Source organism: Lepidochelys olivacea (assembly GCF_965140295.1).
Source record: "Lepidochelys olivacea isolate rLepOli2 genome assembly, chromosome: 2".
NCBI classification, from domain to species: domain Eukaryota; kingdom Metazoa; phylum Chordata; order Testudines; family Cheloniidae; genus Lepidochelys; species Lepidochelys olivacea.
Window position 1 is genome coordinate 82,448,583 of NC_140412.1, and position 18,403 is coordinate 82,466,985.

The 18,403-nt window shown below is 44.4% G+C and overlaps 1 protein-coding gene across 1 annotated transcript in view; it reads left to right on the top strand.

The window, feature by feature from the left end:
* Positions 1-4,354: 4,354 nt before the first annotated feature.
* TMEM241 (transmembrane protein 241) overlaps positions 4,355-18,403 on the top strand; it is a 95,260-nt gene continuing 81,211 nt past the window's right edge. Inside the window, exons 1-3 of the mRNA XM_084620441.1 lie at positions 4,355-4,551; positions 10,605-10,651; positions 13,959-14,036. Coding sequence (XP_084476567.1) covers positions 4,480-4,551; positions 10,605-10,651; positions 13,959-14,036 — 197 coding nt within the window. The 5' untranslated portion in view covers positions 4,355-4,479. The remainder of the gene's footprint in view (positions 4,552-10,604; positions 10,652-13,958; positions 14,037-18,403) is intronic.

The window sequence follows — 18,403 nt, forward strand, 5'->3', positions numbered from 1 at the left end:
CACTGCTGCCTCTTCCTGCCCATGCTCCACCCCCTCCCCCAAGGCACCACACTTGTTTCCACCCCCTGAAGCTCCCCTTGCTTCCTGCTCACTCCTCTCTGACCCCCCACAAAGCTTGGCGCTTTGGGCAGTGGCACTCCAAAGGCAGCAGGCTAGCATGTTTCCAAAGGGAGGTGTGCAGAATCCGACATTTCTTGCCCCATTTGGGGAGGCTTAGCCTCCCCACGTGCCTTATATCTGCTGCCCTTTGGCTAAGAGTTATAAGGTGGTTTTCTGTTCCTCCTTCTCAAGCCTTTTTGTATGGAGAGAGGTTAGCACCAACTTATTCACACAAGAAACTGCTTACGTGCTATGACCATAAGCCAGGGGTTCTCACAACAAATGTTTTGGTGGCCGCTCTGACAATTTTTCCTAAAATACTTAATTAACTTTAGGAAAAACAAATAAATATGCACATATACATGTCCAAATCATTGTAATTTATATATGTAGGGTGTTGTTGGTTTTTTTTTTTTGTCAACTCAATAATAAGAATAATGTACAGTTGTCTCTATTCTTTACTGGACCAAAACAGAATAGAAACACAAATAAGGTGCTTTGAACATTCTTGTGTTTTTTCTTGTTGTTTCTTTTGCTTTTTGGGGTTGTTGTTTTTTAAAGACTTGCTAGCTATAAGTAAGTCTGCTCTGAAAAGTGATATTTGTATGTTTGTTACTATCACTTTTCACAGCAGACTTACTCAGCCCCAGCAAGCTTGGGGACAAATTAAGCCCTGGATGGGGAGGTGGGTACAGAGGTAGCAGGGGCGATGGGGCACTGGGGGAGGCAGCGGGGGCCAGAGGTGATGGGGGGGGGGTGAGTTCGGGGTCAGAGCCCGCCACCATGCAGCCAGGGAATGGAGCCCAAAGCCCCACATCCAGGGAACAGGGCCTGGGAACAGAAGCTGAAGCCCAATGGCTGGAGCCTGGTGCCCACCACCCCCCAGGGCTGAAGCCCAACCCCGTCACTCCTGGGAAGGTGGGAAACTCACTGACTGCCTGCTCCTCCAGCTTGTGTGTCTCTTCTCCAGAGGGAGGTGGGACCCAACCACTGCTGGTGGCCCCTGGGGAGGGGCTGCTGCTTTTCCCTCCCCCCCAGTCACTGCCTAGAAGGCTGTGGCCACAAGAAAAGGCTGTGGTGGCTGCATGTGGCCACAGTGGCCGCATTTGAGAAACACTGCCCCCAGTCCTCACACCCAACATGCTACTGTAATAATCTTTGTAAAAAATATGCCTTATATGAGGGACCATTTGAAAACCAATAACTCACTGATCATTAATATTCTTGTATGACGTATGCACATGTGTATTAAGAGGTATGGATATATGCTAGAATTAGGATTAAAGTGTGTTTAATTTAGGCATACTGGGGGAGTTGTTAAACAGGCCTGCCCTAGACAAAGGAATGTGTTTGCTTCTCTGACCAGCACCCTGGTCATCAGGCAGAGACAATGAAGGTACATTTACATACAGAAAAGGAGTACTTGTGGCACCTTAGAGACTAACCAATTTATTTGAGCATGAGCTTTCGTGAGCTACAGCTCACTTCATCAAAACAAAGCTATCAAGCTAACAACTGGTGGAAGAGGCAGCATGGTGTCTATGCCCCAGCAGGGAGAGAAGCTTGGCCTGGTTTTTAATTTTCAAAGAATACATTGCAAAGGCGTACTAGTCTATAAACACAGGGGGGCTGAGCCTGATGTGATAAGTAATTGAATCAACTGATTGTATACAATATTACTGTATTATAAAAATGTATTGAGTGAGGTGTTTTATGAAAGCCTCTGACACACTGGTGATTAATATAATTGTGAAATGTATGTGTTAACAATATATGAGGAAATATGGATACATAATGATATTATGCTTTCGTCTGTGACAAGAAAAGGAGTACTTGTGGCACCTTAGAGACTAACAAATTTCTGTGAAGTGAGCTGTAGCTCACGAAAGCTTATGCTCAAATAAATTGGTTAGTCTCTAAGGTGCCACAAGTACTCCTTTAAATTTCTGTGATGGGTTCTCTTCTAGATATGAGAGAAGGCAGCTATCTGTCTATTAAGATTAATCAAGGTGTGAGCAAATACAATGGAAGCCCTATTTGCATAGTACAGCATGACATCATCCTGCCTCTTGAGGCAAACTCATTGAACTTCAGAAGATATAAGCAAAGCCAGAAGCCATCTTTGGCATCCATCACCAGACAGACACAAGGAGGCAGAGCTCTTGCAACCCAAGAAAGATGGTTCTTTCAACCAAGGGGGCGGGGTGTGTGAAGTCTCTGGGAACTGAATATAGGTGAGAAACCTGCTGAGACAAAGAGCTTTCACATAGGGAGACAAGGGAAACCAGCACCTTGTGTTTCTGTGGAAGGTCCTGACTGAGGGAAAGTCAGCCATGGCTGGGAAGAGGGAAGACTCGTGGGAGAAACCAGTCTTGCACAAAGACTGTACCTTGCTAGATTAAATTTTAGACTTTTAGATGCATGTTTTCACTTTTATTTGCTTGTAACTATCTCTACTTTTATTTCTTTTACTTGGCATCACTTAACCTATGTCCTATTGTTAATAAATTTGTGTTTATTTTTATTATAAACCAACTCATTGTGGTGGTTAAAGGGAAGGGTGTATTTACCTCCAGTTAAGGTAATAATCTGTGATGTACTTTCATTTCTTTAAAGGAACAAATAAACCTTATTATTTCACTGAACTGTCCAGGAGCGGGCTGGATATTGTAGACACACGTTTTTGGGAAGTCTTGGGACTGGAAGTGTGTTGGCGTCACCTTGCAGATTGTAACCAAGACTGGTGAAAGCCAGCATGGGGCTGTGGGGCTGTAGACAGGCTTCTGGGTCAGAGCTGCTGAACCAGTGCTATCTAGCTTACAGACAGACACTTAGGGTATGACCTGCATGCTTAGAGGCTGGTTATGAGTATCCCAGGCTGGGAGCTACAGTAGCAAAGCATTGTAAAGCACCGAGGGTTGCACGGCATGTGGTGACACAGCCCCTCACTGGTCTGTATTGCACCCCAAGCCCAGTGACATCTAACTCCAGGAAACGGGTTCCCATTTGTGGATCACTAAGCAAAGATAGGCACCTTACTGCAGCCTGGATTTAGGTACCTATATCTGAGAGAGGGACAGGGCTTAATATTGGCTTCTCCCATTGGCTAGCTTAGGCAGCTCCCCAACTAGTGTGCTGGGTTTTGTGGATAGCATTATATGGCATCTATCTTTCCCCATTCATTGTATAGGGAGGTCAGATCCCTAAAGCAGCTGTTGTGAATTGCAGTGTTATCTCTGTGATTTCTAGGAGTTTAAAAGTTAGGTGTTGTGACACTGAGCATTGCAATGCCTAAGTCTCTTTGTAGGTCCAGGCCCATGAGTCCAACCAATGGTTCAGGGCTCAGAGGGAGCTGTTAAAATGTCTAAAGCTACCTAACATAGCTTTTCTATAAGTAAAAACGTCATTTCTTTAAAGTCTGATGTCTTGGATTCTTTCAGGGCTAGAAGTGAGTGCTGCATACCGCATTTTGAACATGGGAATCTTCCTTTCACAGTGGGATCATGCTCCCATTTCAGGCCCATCAGGGCCATTACATACAGAACTCCAACACTTTTTTTCTCTAGAAAAGCTATCACTGGGCTATGACTGAATTTTGCCCACACTGGGCCTTAGATGGGGTAATTATTTTGGGAAATCCCATATTTTTGGGATGAAAAGAAGGAAACATTCTGCGGCAGGATTTTGTTTTTTAAAAAAGTAGCTGTTTGAACTTCTCAGATGTTTGGAATGTCAGAATACAGCCACATGGCCACCAACTAGCATGAATTAAAGGTGTGAAAGGGTGGTTAAAGGGGTTTCCAGTTGAGCTATGTAAACTTGATAGAACTAATCTGATTTAAAAAAAACCCACCTTATGTCATTATGTAGACAAGTGTGTGAAGCTTAATAGAGAATGTGATCTTTTCTATAATTTTTGAACCGCTACAGAATTCTAGAGCAGGGATGTAATTCCCAAAGGGTGGTTTTGGGATGGTTTCCCAAAAACAACCTATGGAAAGGCTATCATTCGCTATTAAAATCTGTAGGCATTTATTTTCCACAGTCAGCTGGAGTGTGAGAGTCTCGTGAGTGTGAGAACCACACAAGTGTAAGAAGAGGTGTGTGTGTGTGTGTGCAAGTGGTGGTGGGGAGAGTGAGCATATCTGTGTGTCTCGTCTCTGGAATGGGTTTCCTCTGGCAAGAGGGAGCATCGCCCCTTTAAGAAGGCAGTGCCTCAGGAGGTTGTTCTTGTGCCTATTGGAGCAAACACAGAGCAACGTGTCTCTGTCATGGCAGCCACTCCAGGTGGCAGTTTCCTGAGCACTGTCTCCAGTTGATCACAGCGGGAAGAACCAGTGCCTCATCTTCCTCACCCGGACGGGGGAAATGCTGTGACAGATGTATTTAAAGAGACCTGCAGCTGGTCTGTCCTTCTGTCTCTTCTATCTGGCTTCTTATTTCACCAACAAGGTGAGGACGAGGGAGCTGTAAGTTGGTTTGTATTGATTGATTGAGTGATTGCCTGAGCATTCCTTTTTCTAATTCACCTCCCTGGATTTTCTCCCAGATCTGACAGCAGGAAGGCTAACTGCATTTCTTTCTCCTCTCACCATCTTCCCTTGCCTGCTGAAAGAGGAGGAGCTGTTATTTCATTTTCAGTTTCTCTTGAGAATTGAGAGACTCCAGCTGGTCATAGTTAGCTGCATACAAAACCCCTTTCTCCTTGCAAATAGTCCTTGTGCACAGACAGAGGAATCGGAAAGGGGTCCCTGTATTGTTGAGACTTCCAGCCCCTCTATCTGAGGGAGACACCCAATAGAAACCCCATATTAACAGGATGCATCTCTGCGGCTGTATCTCCCTTTAAAAGAACAGCCCAGCGGCAAGAAGCCATCAAATCGAACAATTCCTTCACGCCTTATACCCAACCTCTGTCCCGCCCCCGGAAAGCAGAGAGGGGGAAAGTTAGGTCGAAGGAAAATCTGGAAAAGCTGAAAGTGATAGGAGGCATTAGGGGCTATTTGTAAATGCACAGATTACAAAGTTACTGTAAGGCAGAGAACAAAGCCTTGGACAAATGAGTGAAGTAGTGGCTCTGTGTGAGAAAGGGGCTGGGAAGAATTCAACAAGTATTAATTACAGTTATGATTACTGTACAGTACTTTCACTTAAGTGTGACTGCCATTTTATATTTCTTCTCACTTTTTAAAAACTTCTTTGGAAGCTTGAAATTGAAACATGAGGCTTCATTATCTTTTCACCTATTCCAGTGTAAAGCAGCAGTAACTGCACCAAAGTAAGTGGAATTATAGGTGTGTACATTAGATTAGAACCAGGGTCCTGGTTTCTTAATGTAATCCTTAAACATTATTATTGTTCTAGTGTTGCTCATGAGTGCTGTTTTGCTGATACTTCCCCCACCCCCATAAGAAGAATTGAAATATTTAAAATCCTCTCAAAAAAATTTTTTTTTTTTTTTAAATTCCAGTAAGTCTAATTTTGGGCCTCTCACATCTGAGAGTATCCTTTCAATACAATGTAAGGCTTGTAAATATAGTAACCGTTAACTTACAGTGGCAGACAAACACTGACAGTAGTAAAAAAAAAAAAAAAGCACAAAACTGAGAATTATACTTATTAGTAAAAGTTCGCCGGTCCCTCCAAAATTAGGGCTGCAACATAAATGAAATCCCAGCTTCTCAGCTAAAGCTCTAATGGGTTTCTATTTGCTGTTGTGGGGATATGATTGTCCATAATTTCATGCACATCCAAGCCTCATTCACCTGGCTCCATTTTCAAAGATGTGAAAACAAGCAACATTTTCAAGGTATGTAAATTCCAGTATCCTGCCTACTGACAAGAGTGAAGGGAGGGCCTCTTTACAATCCAAACAAAAAATATTAGCTACAGAGCCAGTAGTTCTATTGCTTTGATAGTGTTAGTTTAATATTCTTGTAAGGCCATTATTAGCTGCCTGGCAAACACAGAAAGCGGAGGTGGTAAAGACCTGATATATCACATAGTCCTTACGCTTTCCAACATAGGATTAAGTCCAGAAGGCACAGTAGCCACCATTAAAAATAGAATGGTAGCTTAGTAGTTGCAACATTCACTAGGGAATACTGCAAACACCAAAGTACCTGATCCAAGACAAAACTGCCAAAGTTTTAAAGCGTGATCATGGTAGCTAAGCAAAGCTTAATATTCATTATAGCCACATTAAACTGTAAGTTCAGGGCAAAAATCTACTTTCCACTGTGCTCTCTCATTGATGTCATTAGAAGTTCCATGAAGAAATAGAAGGAAAAATATGCCAGAGTGCACACTGTGGATGAGAATTTTTATGGCCTAAACTTATTCCAGAACTGTTTTATTTGTTCGCTAAGTACCTGAGTTTGTGTATTATGTAGTTTTAATTCCATATTCTGAGTTTCACGGGTTTATTTTGAATTCCTGTAGCCCAGGGTTGATGGCATCAGTGAGTTTGTGATTCTGCTGTCAATGAGAATGGTGAAAATTAGCAGTAATTTCACTGAAGCCAGTGGAATTCTAGTGGTAAAACTGACACAAGTGAGATCAGAATCAATCCCAGAGTTTGCATTTTGATTGTCCCATAACTGTGGGGAAACTATGGTAACCTCTTCTTATTTTCTCTGCTAGAGGATGCCTCTGTGGCACTGGTGCAGATACTTTGCAAGAAGACAGGTTTCAGAGTAGCAGCCGTGTTAGTCTGTATTTGCAAAAAGAAAAGGAGGACTTGTGGCACCTTAGAGACTAACCAATTTATTAGAGCATAAGCTTTCGTGAGCTACAGCTCACTTCCTCAGCTTATGCTCTAATAAATTGGTTAGTCTCTAAGGTGCCACAAGTCCTCCTTTTCTTTTTGCAAGAAGAGACACCTTTGTTTGTACAACAAAGGTGTGTGGAACTTCTTGGGAGAGATGAAGAAATGTACTTTTTCATGAGGACCCAATGTAAAATCATCCCCTTCCCACCTGCAGCTTCTGAGTTTGTCCCACACACATTCTATTAAGAATGTCAAGGAGGGTTGACGTAGTAGGTAGGAACCTAAAGGGGCCAAAACAGCAGCTGTGTTGTATCTAAATGGTGTTGGACTGCAGAAAATGCTTGGGTAAATATATTTTAGATAAGATAAACAAAGCTCCCTCACACACCTAAAAATTGTTTATGGATTTAATGCAGGAAAGTTAAAAGATAATCAGAGTAAGGCATTTACATTTGTCCCAGGCACTGCATGAACAAAAGCAAAGAAGAAAGACACTTGTGCTTTAAACCAAGACATATATCAACTCTGAAGCGTATCTGTAAAATGCCACTTTCTTACTCAGACCTCCTCCCAGTGTGTACTGAAGTCATTTCTTTAGTAACAAAATATAGGGGCCAATTCCTGCAAGAGGTTCACACCCTCCATGCCCATTAAAGGCAATGGGTATTGAGTTTTGCTCAGCTCCTTCCAAGATTATGCCAATAGGTTTTTTGCTACTCTTTACTCCTGAAGACATTACAGAGCAACTATTGTTAAGACTGCAAGCTGGATTCTTTTTTGGCTCATCAATAGGTTTGTTAGTTAAATTTCATCTGCAGGGCTAAATTCTACTTTCATTTACACCTGTACGACCTAATTGTTGCAATTATTCACATACTCATCTGAAAAAATGTGTAGCAGGCATATTTATTCACATCACAACTAAAAAGTTAGCTTGGAGTGTACATTTAGTTTCACTGCGAGGCAAGCTACATAAAGACACATCTGAAACCTTCGATGCCCAATATTAGAATACATACTGGTCAAGTGGATACGTGGATAGAAAGTGTAATGGACTGGGTGATAAAATAGATTTTCACTTCTCTAAGTTCTACAATTCTACTTGTAATTTTTATTTATAAGAATCATGAGTAGTATATGTGAAGTGAGGGTATCTTTTGCATACGTATGTTGGTTAAGTTTGGAGCCTGTGGTTTCAACCAAAGACACATATCTTTGGACTCTATATTATTAAAATGTCAGTAACAAGTCTGCATTACATTATGCCCAGTAATGATATACCGAGGAAACCCAACCTGGATTGACTGAGAGAGATGAGATTAACTGGGCCCACTCACATGCTTAATGTCCCCCGTTAATGTCAGTGAGGCTCTAAGTCAGGGGTGGGCAAACTATGGCCCATGGGCTGAATTTGGCCCCTCGGGGCTTTGGATCTGGCCCTTGGGATTGCCACCCCCGTGGCGCTGCGCTGCTCTGGGAAGTGGCCACACCACGTCCCTGCAGCCCGTGGGCGTGGGGCAGCAGAGGGTTCCGCATGCTGCTCTTGCCTGTGGGTACCTCCCCCAAAGCTCCCATTGGTCAGGAATGGGTTACCGTGGCCAATGGGAGCTTTGGGAGAGGTACCCACAGGTGAGAGAAACATGCGGAGCTCTCTGCGCCCCCCTCCACCCTCGGGCCACGCAGGGACGTGGTGCCGGCTGCTTTCGTCCCCAGCCGTGGCGTGGGGCTGGGGCAGGGAGGCAGGGAGCCTGCCCTGGCCCCGGTGTCTGCCACTGCCACCGCTCTAGGTAAGCGGCACCAGGCCGGAGCCTGAACCCCTCCTGCACCCCACACCCCAACTCCCTGCCCTGAGTCCCCTCCTGCACCCCACACCCTTCTGCACCCCAACCCCCTGCCCTGAGCCCCCTCCTGTACCTGGCACCCCTCCTGCACCCCAATCCCGTACCCGGAGCCCCCTCCTGCACCCCGCACCCCTCCTGCACTCCAACTCCCTGCCCTGAGCCCCCTGCCACATCCCGCACCCCTCCTGCATCCCAACCCCCTGCCTGAGCCCCCTCCTGCACCTCGCACCCCTCCTGCACCCCAACACCCTGCCCTGAGCCCCCTCCTGCACCCTGCATCTCTCCTGCACCTCAACCCCCTGACCTGAGATCCCTCCTGCACTCCACACCCCTCCTGCACCCTAAACCCTTCCGTGAGTCTCCTCATACACCCCGCACCCCTCCTCTGCCCCAACCCCTTGCACTGAGCCCCTTCCTGCACACCGCACCCCCTCCGACACCCCGCACTCCACCCCCGCACTCCAACCCCGTGCCCCAGCCCTGTAAGCAATTTCCCCACCCAGATGTGGCCCTCGGCCAAAAAGTTTGCCCACCCTTGCTCTAAGTGGTAACTTGTAAAAGAGCATGGCTGGAGTCCTAGCCCAGAGCCCAAAATTACTCCATATGATTCCACTGCAAGCCCCAAAATGATCATTAGGGTTCAGCCAAATTTCAGGTTCAAACACTAAGGCTTACCAGCACTAGATCTTAATCAAGAGTTTTATTTAAATCATCCCCAAGAGTTCTTGCCATTCTCACCATTCCAGGGAACGTAAGGACCATTCACAGACCCTGAACAGTCTAGGATCAGAGTCTCTCACCCTCCATGCTGTTCAGTGCTGAGCCCTGTAGGCAGAATCTTCTTAGCCTGTTGTCTAAGCAAAGTATGATCCTTACAAGGAGTAAATATCTCTGCTAGCTCCCAAAGCCTTACTTCTTAATAATATGGTCCACTTGCCTGCACCTCCCTTTAGCACAGACAGCTTGTATTACCCCTTTTGGGGGCTGGCCAGCAGCTGGCTCACAATTTGTATAGTGGGGGTGCTGAAAGTCATTGAACCAAACTGTAAACCCTGTACATAATGGAAACCACTTCAGGCCAGGGTGTGCAGCAGCACCCCTAGTTCCAGCATCTTTGGGTATGGCAGGTATTTTTCCTTTCTTCTGAGAAAGTTTAACTCCTTCTCCCTTTTACTGGGGATGGTGTTTATAAACCTGGTCATAGCAAGTACTTCGGTGCTGCATAGGCATAAGTGTGGGTAGATTTTTGCTCCTTATTTGCAGAGGCACATATGTGGGAAATCACCCTAGGATCCACATCCCACACATACTGATCTGCTAAAACATTCTAAAGAAACAATATTAATGCTTCTTCTGTAGCATGTTACATTTCCAAAGCACTTTCCAAACACTAGTTAATATTATATGCAAATAACCTATACTAACCACACTGAGATTGCGAAGTGCACCGCTCATCGTCAGGAAATGGCAAAGTTAACATGCCCATTCAACCTTACCTCTGCCCCAGGGTGGGCGTGTAAGATGATACAGTTTTAATTACATGTCACATTTTTTTTCCTCCAGATCCTTGCCTCATGTGCAGTGTGGAAGGTGCTCAGTGAATGTGACAGCTGTCCAATATTTATATTTCTCTCCATTGTTCAATGTGCAGCCCTCAGCCTTTATTTACTCTAATGCCATGTAACTCCTGCACTGAATGAGGCAGGGGCCAGCACATCTGAAATGCTAAGAACAGTTCTGCACTGGGGATGTGTGTCTATTGCACTGATTTTAGAATTCCTTGCTCGTGCTTTTTTCTGTAGAAGTTTCTTGTACTCCATTACTTTTGTGAATGTCTGTTAATGTTATAACACCATGGATGTGTAATGTTCATTAACTTTGTATTTGTTTTCCAGTATGTCCTGTCTGTCCTGAAATTCACCTACCCTACCCTTTTTCAAGGGTAAGTACCATTTGAAAAACACATTTGTTTGAAATATGACTCTAATCAGTAAACGTCTAGCTGTTCCATGCTGAAGCTAACTTTAGCATCTCCTGTCATTACAGGCTTTTCTTGTCTAGAAAACATACTCCATGGAGCCCTAGTAAAGTGTTTGTTAATTTGTCTGTGTTATTATTAATGTCATCCTGGTAAAGTATCTGTTTACAAGGTCAACAGCCGCTCCATCAATTCTAGTTTTTATGGTGGCCTGATATTTTAATCTAGGAAAATAGCAATTATAAGATTCCCACACCATTTTAAGAAGTACTGATTTTGGCTTATGTGCATATGTGATTCATTTAATTTCTTCCAATATGCTAACAATTAAATACGAATCTGTATCTAGGCTAATACAAATACAAGGACACTTTATTTTCAAGCTCAGCCCATTTCTTAATTGTAATTCTGTACAGTATTACAAATCACAACTTTATGCAGTGACTCTGACAAGCCTTTTGTTTTGGCCAAGTTAGCTGTATTTACTTTCACTGCTGTCATCAATTTATAAAAGATATTGAGTGAAATCCTCGCCCATTGATGTTAATGGAGGTCAGGATTTCATCATAATTTTTGTTCTCTTGGCATATGTGACCTGCCAATAGTGTTTATGCAGAGTGGATATTTTCAAGTCGTGGACCATTACCTAACTTTTTCTGTCTTTTCCCCCCCATGACTGTGATGAACCCCTATGAATCTCCATTTTCTTTGAGGCCTGGGAGGTCTATTAATCCAAAAAAGAGTTATGACATCTTTTTTCAGGAGTCTGTTCTACTGTCAATGTGTGTACAAATTACTTTATACTACTGTTTCACCCAAAAGGCCTGGTCATGGACCAGGACCCCACTGTACTAGGCACTGTATAAACAAACATTCCCCCCCCCGCAATACTTCATATTTTCTGGGATGAAGTGTGTGTGAGGGGAGTATGTAGAAGACAAATATGGTAAGTCCTCATTAAAAGTCAGCATTCACTAGCAGTTACCACACCGTGCTATCTGAGTTGCTGCAGTTATTTCCTTTCCTGAGTACACGGAAATAGTGGGCTATTTTGGTGTAGTGATGGTTGGTAAATGCTGACTGTTAAAAGGCCTTTGCATATTATCGCTTTAGATTTTGGAGTAAGTGAGCAGGGGAGAAAAGCACCTTATCCTCACCATCTAACCCTGCCATAGGTCTGTTGTCATTGCTTGTGTTCTCTGTCTAATGTAGGGTTCTCTCCTGCAAGGTGCTGAGGACCTTCAACTCTCATTGACTTCAACAGGAGTGGTGGGTGCTCTGTACCTTGTAGGATTATCTTCAGTACCAGAGGTGCATTTGCTCTCTGGGACTTGATCCTGCACCATTAATGTTAATGGGAGTTTTGATTTGAATGGGAGCAGGATCAAGCCCCTGATGAACATCCGGCTTACCCAGCTTTTACATTATTGTATGCCCCTCATCTAAACAAGGTAAAGTGAACTGTTGTAACTGCACTGATTGTTCTTAATGTTCCCTGTGGGCAGTAATCTATCTGCTTTCCACCAGCATCAGGCTGTAGAGCAGTGGTGGGCAACCTGCGGCCCGCGGGCCACACATAGCCGTCAGGGTAATCCACTGGCAGGCCGCCAGACAGTTTGTTTATATTTGCCCACCACTGCTGTAGAGTGAATTGCATGTGATGGTGTCTTTCTTTTCTTTTTTTGCAACACACCGCTTAACAATGAAAGGACTAACAGGCAAACAAAACCTTTGTGCCTAACAGTTACACAGGTTACAATGGTTTCGCATTACAGCACAGTACACTAAACATTTACTGAATATAAAGCAAATAGTATTCAAACCCCGCACCCCCCCAAAAAACTTTGCTAAACCAAAGGAAAAGGAAATGTGGAACATAAAACTAGCACTGAGTATACAGATTTTCTTTTTATAGTTTAAAATAAATTCCCTCACAGTCCTTTCATGATTTCACATGCTGTTTCTCTGGTAGGATAGAGAAGGCTCTTCTGATAGGGCAGAGTGTTATTAGTTATTGTGAAATACCAATATAGTGGCAGATCCAGGAAGTTTTGGATTTGAACAAAAAACTAGCCAGTTATGAAGAAGCTCTCTCTAGAAGCTACAGATTAAAGAGTGCTGTGGGCCGTCTATGTATTTGTTATTTGATTGTTATTGACGGTATGCTTGGCACTATATAGAAAAAAGTACAGTTTGTGCAGTAGGGAGTTTTCAATCCAGGCCTAGTGTGAGCTACCATGAATAGTCATGTTCGCGTTGATATGTGAAGTCAGTGGGACTACACATGGTATCCCTGGTGCTTATTGCCAGGAATGATCCAAACGAAGCCAGTTATTGAAGCCTTAGATCCAATAGTGTTTATAGGATTTAAACTTAAACAGATGGACAGAAAGAACCCCAAAACCAAAACAACCCTCCCCCCAACAACATACAAAGACAAAGAGGAAGGTCAATCCCAAAATATTGTTTATTTAACGGTTTTCTTTTCCTTTCTCCCTTCTATAATATAATGGAATAGAAAGTTAGCATTTGGGTATGATTAGCATGCATAGTGCTTATCAGACAAATAAACTGACAGATCCCTGCCTACAATCTACTTGAACCCAGAGCAAGAGACCATAAATGAAGGGTGTGGGGAGAGTATATGGAAGGACCAAAGTTATAATGTAAGAGAGCAAGGGTGCTAATTTTTAATGTGGTCAGTTTTTTCCTTATAAAGTATATTTGAATACAATTAGATTTGGGGCAGTAGCCAGAGTGATGGATGGGGTGGAGAGATAGGTTTTAAAAGAAAAGAGCAGGGCTGCATGCTGTACAGCAGTGGTGGGCAACCTGCAGCCCGTCAGGGTAATCCACTGGTGTACCGTCAGACAGTTTGTTTACATTTTCACGGCTGCCCGCAGCTCCCAGTGGCTGTGGTTCACCGTTCCCGGCCAATGGGAGCTGCGGGAAGTGGCGCGGGCAGTAGGGATGTGCTGGCTGCCGCTTCCCGCAGCTCCCATTGGCTGGGAATGGCGAACTGTGGCCACTGGGAGCTGCAGGTGGCTATGAAAATGTAAACAAACTGTCTGGCAATACGCCAGTGGATTACCCTGCCAGGCCGCAGGTTGCCCACCACTGCTGTACAGGCTAAGGGCTGACATTCCAGGGCTAGGAGGCACTACAAGAAAAGATGCCAAGCCACATATGGGGGAAACCTAATTTCGCTATGGGAAATATGGTTTGTGATATTTAAAAAAACCACCAGAGTGACTATTCTGTGTTGTTTCAGGTGGCAGACGTTAGTTGGTGGATTTCTGCTCCACGTCTCCTGGAAGCTGGGCTGGGTGGAGATCAGTTGCAGTTCAAGGTACAGTGAACTCTGCAACACGTCATTAATATTTATTTTTTGTTGTTGGACTATGACACAGTTAGGTTTGCTGCAGAGGAAAGTATTGAGCTGCCATGTAGGAGCAGATGGAAAGTGAGCACAGTTCAGAGTATAAATGTACAGTTTTCAAACAGACCAACTCCACTTAGCAAAGGCATGAGATATAACCCATGGATGATATGGAGGTTCAATTTTCTATGAAGAGTGAGTAGGAAAAGGTGGTAGCATCACAGATTACTTGATTTACATATTTTTGGTTGTAATTAAAAAGATACATCTATTTTATTTGATAAAGGAGTGAAATTTTCATGGTGATACTAGTTGATAGGTTTTTCAGATAGCGCACTTTTGTGTTGAGATCCAAACAATTTGAATAGGGCATTGTACCTTTGGACTTCATAATTTTGAATGGAATCCTTTTGTTTGCAAGTAATGGGCTGAATTTTGTTTTCGCTTGTGCCCAAGTAACTAGACTGACTTCAGAGAGGTTGCAGGGACATAGATGGGAACAGAATTTGTCCCAATGTGTTTTTATAAGCAATTTGGCTAGAGTGGGAACATTTTGGGCCAAAACTTTCATTGACATTGACAGGATCAGGCCCTTCGGGGAACAGCCTTGTTTTGTTGGTGGTAGTTGGTAACTACAATTATTAACAAACTTTTATTCTATATGCATTATTTTTCTTTACCCTTAATATATTCTGGAAATCCAGAAGGGATGCAGGCATAAGTTACATCCTCTCAATTTTTTTTTTAAGCAGGCCTCATTTGGAAATGATTTTTTTTCTGATGAAAACAAAATCAAAATTGTTTGTCACATTTTTTCTTTGAGTTTTTATGGGTTGTTGAAAAATTTAAAGCCATACCCAAAACTAAACTGAAATTTTTTTGTTTCTAATGTTTGTTTCTTTCAATGAAAACCCTGAAAAAGGTTGAAGAAAATTTTAAATGAAAACTTTGGATTTTGTTGAAGAGCCATTTTATATATATATAAAAAAAAAGTTTTGATGGAAAAATTTGACCAGCTTTTTTGTATGTTTTGGAAACAAAACCTTACATCCACTAGATGTCAGTCTGATATAGGGAACTAAATGAGACTAACAACCCCTGAGAGATTAACAGTTGAGAGAATTTCTCCATAGTTTTATGGAGCAGGATTTCTCTAACTATTAGTTAATGACTAAATTAAATAACTAGGCATAGCCAATGCTTTGGACTCATTCTTCAAAACACTGTAATTATATTCCAGTCTTTGTATGAAGTCTCATATTTTGCTGTACCCTTAGCTAGGTACTGCAATTGGTGTAAGACATTTAGGTCCAAATTTTCAGAAATACTCTTTAATTCTGGGTGGCTTTGATTTTTGAGTGCCCATCTTTAGATAGCTAAGCTTGGTTTTCAGAGATGCCAAGTGTCCACATCTCCAAGTGATGCTTCTGGGAGCTGTGTTCAAAACCTCTGAAAAAACAGGCGCATCAAGTAAGGCACCCAAACTTAAAGGGTGCTTTTGAAAAATGTAGCCCCATTAGCTTTGCACTGGAATATCCCTTTCTCCTGCATGTACTTCTGATCCTGAACCCAAGAAATATCTTTTATAAAAGCTAAAATGCAGCAGATACTGAGTTATATAATGCATGTGGCTTACAGCAAGATTTCTTTAGCTTTTTGGACACCACAGTTTATCTCCCCCCAACTCCCAAGGCCACCACAGTCACCATTCTCCTAGCTGCAAAAAGGTTGGATTTGTAACTCTGTATGGAACTTGGGTCAGCAAGAAGGGCTCTGAAGAGAGTTGGAGATGTTCCTAGCCTTAGGGGCTATGCATATCTCCATAGTTACTCGGAGTAAGAGACTATGATTCATATTGCATTCACTCAAAGAGAAATGCAGAGCTCTAAGGGTATGTCTACACTACGGAATAAGGTCGAATTTATAGAAGTCGGTTTTTTAGAAATCGGTTTTATATATTCGAGTGTGTGTGTCCCCACAGAAAATGCTCTAAGTGCATTAACTCGGCGGAGCGCTTCCACAGTACCGAGGCTAGCGTCGACTTCCGGAGCGTTGCACTGTGGGTAGCTATCCCACAGTTCCCGCAGTCTCCGCTGCCCATTAGAATTCTGGGTTGAGATCCCAATGCCTGATGGGGCTAAAACATTGTCGCGGGTGGTTCTGGGTACATATCGTCAGGCCCCCGTTCCCTCCCTCCGTGAAAGCAAGGGCAGACAATCATTTCGCGCCTTTTTTCCTGAGTTACCTGTGCAGACGCCATACCACGGCAAGCATGGAGCCCGCTCAGGTAACTGTCACCCTATGTCTCCTGGGTGCTGGCAGACGCGGTACGACATTGCTACACAGTAGCAGCAATCCCTTGCCTTGTGGCAGCAGACGGTACAGTACGACTGGTAGCCGTCATCGTCATGTCCGAGGTGCTCCTGGCCACGTCGGCTGGGAGCGCCTGGGCAGACATGGGCGCAGGGACTAAATTTGGAGTGACTTGACCAGGTCATTCTCTTTAGTCCTGCAGTCAGTCCTATTGAACCGTCTTATGGTGAGCGGGCAGGCGATACGGACTGCTAGCAGTCGTACTGTACCATCTTCTGCTGAGCAGCCATGAGATGTGGATGGCATGCAGTCCTTCTGCACCGTCTGCTGCCAGCCAAAGATGTAAAAGATAGATGGAGTGGGTCAAAACAAGAAATAGACCAGATTTGTTTTGTACTCATTTGCTTCCCCCCCTCCCCTGTCTAGGGGACTCATTCTTCTAGGTCACACTGCAGTCACTCACAGAGAAGGTACAGCGAGGTAAATCTAGCCATGTATCAATCAGAGGCCAGGCTAACCTTCTTGTTCCAATAAGGACAATAACTTAGGTGCACCATTTCTTATTGGAACCCTCCGTGAAGTCCTGCCTGAAATACTCCTTGATGTAAAGCCACCCCCTTTGTTGATTTTAGCTCCCTGAAGCCAACCCTGTAAGCCGTGTCGTCAGTTGCCCCTCCCTCCGTCAGAGCAATGGCAGACAATCGTTCCGCGCCTTTTTTCTGTGCGGACGCCATACCAAGGCAAGCATGGAGGCCACTCAGCTCACTTTGGCAATTAGGAGCACATTAAACACCACACGCATTATCCAGCAGTATATGCAGCACCAGAACCTGGCAAAGCGATACCGGGCGAGGAGGCGACGTCAGCGCGGTCACGTGAGTGATCAGGACATGGACACAGATTTCTCTGAAAGCATGGGCCCTGCCAATGCATGCATCATGGTGCTAATGGGGCAGGTTCATGCTGTGGAACGCCGATTCTGGGCTTGGGAAACAAGCACAGACTGGTGGGACCGCATAGTGTTGCAGGTCTGGGACGATTCCCAGTGGCTGTGAAACTTTCGCATGCATAAGGGCACTTTCATGGAACTTTGTGACTTGCTTTCCCCTGCCCTGAGGCGCATGAATACCAAGATGAGAGCAGCCCTCACAGTTGAGAAGCGAGTGGCGATAGCCCTGTGGAAGCTTGCAACGCCAGACAGCTACCGGTCAGTTGGGAATCAATTTGGAGTGGGCAAATCTACTGTGGGGGCTGCTGTGATGCAAGTAGCCCACGCAATCAAAGATCTGCTGATATCAAGGGTAGTGACCCTGGGAAATGTGCAGGTCATAGTGGATGGCTTTGCTGCAATGGGATTCCCTAACTGTGGTGGGGCTATAGACGGAACCCATATCCCTATCTTGGTACCGGAGCACCAAGCCGCCGAGTACATAAACCGCAAGGGGTACTTTTCGATAGTGCTGCAAGCTCTGGTGGATCACAAGGGACGTTTCACCAACATCAACGTGGGATGGCCGGGAAAGGTGCATGATGCTCGCATCTTCAGGAACTCTGGTCTGTTTCAAAAGCTGCAGGAAGGGACTTTATTCCCAGACCAGAAAATAACTGTTGGGGATGTTGAAATGCCTATATGTATCCTTGGGGACCCAGCCTACCCCTTAATGCCATGGTTCATGAAGCCGTACACAGGCAGCCTGGACAGTAGTCAGGAGCTGTTCAACTACAGGCTGAGCAAGTGCAGAATGGTGGTAGAATGTGCATTTGGACGTTTAAAGGCGCGCTGGCGCAGTTTACTGACTCGCTTAGACCTCAGCGAAACCAATATTCCCACTGTTATTACTGCTTGCTGTGTGCTCCACAATATCTGTGAGAGTAAGGGGGAGACGTTTATGGCGGGGTGGGAGGTTGAGGCAAATCGCCTGGCTGCTGGTTACGCGCAGCCAGACACCAGGGCGGTTAGAAGAGCACAGGAGGGCGCGGTACGCATCAGAGAAGCTTTGAAAACCAGTTTCATGACTGGCCAG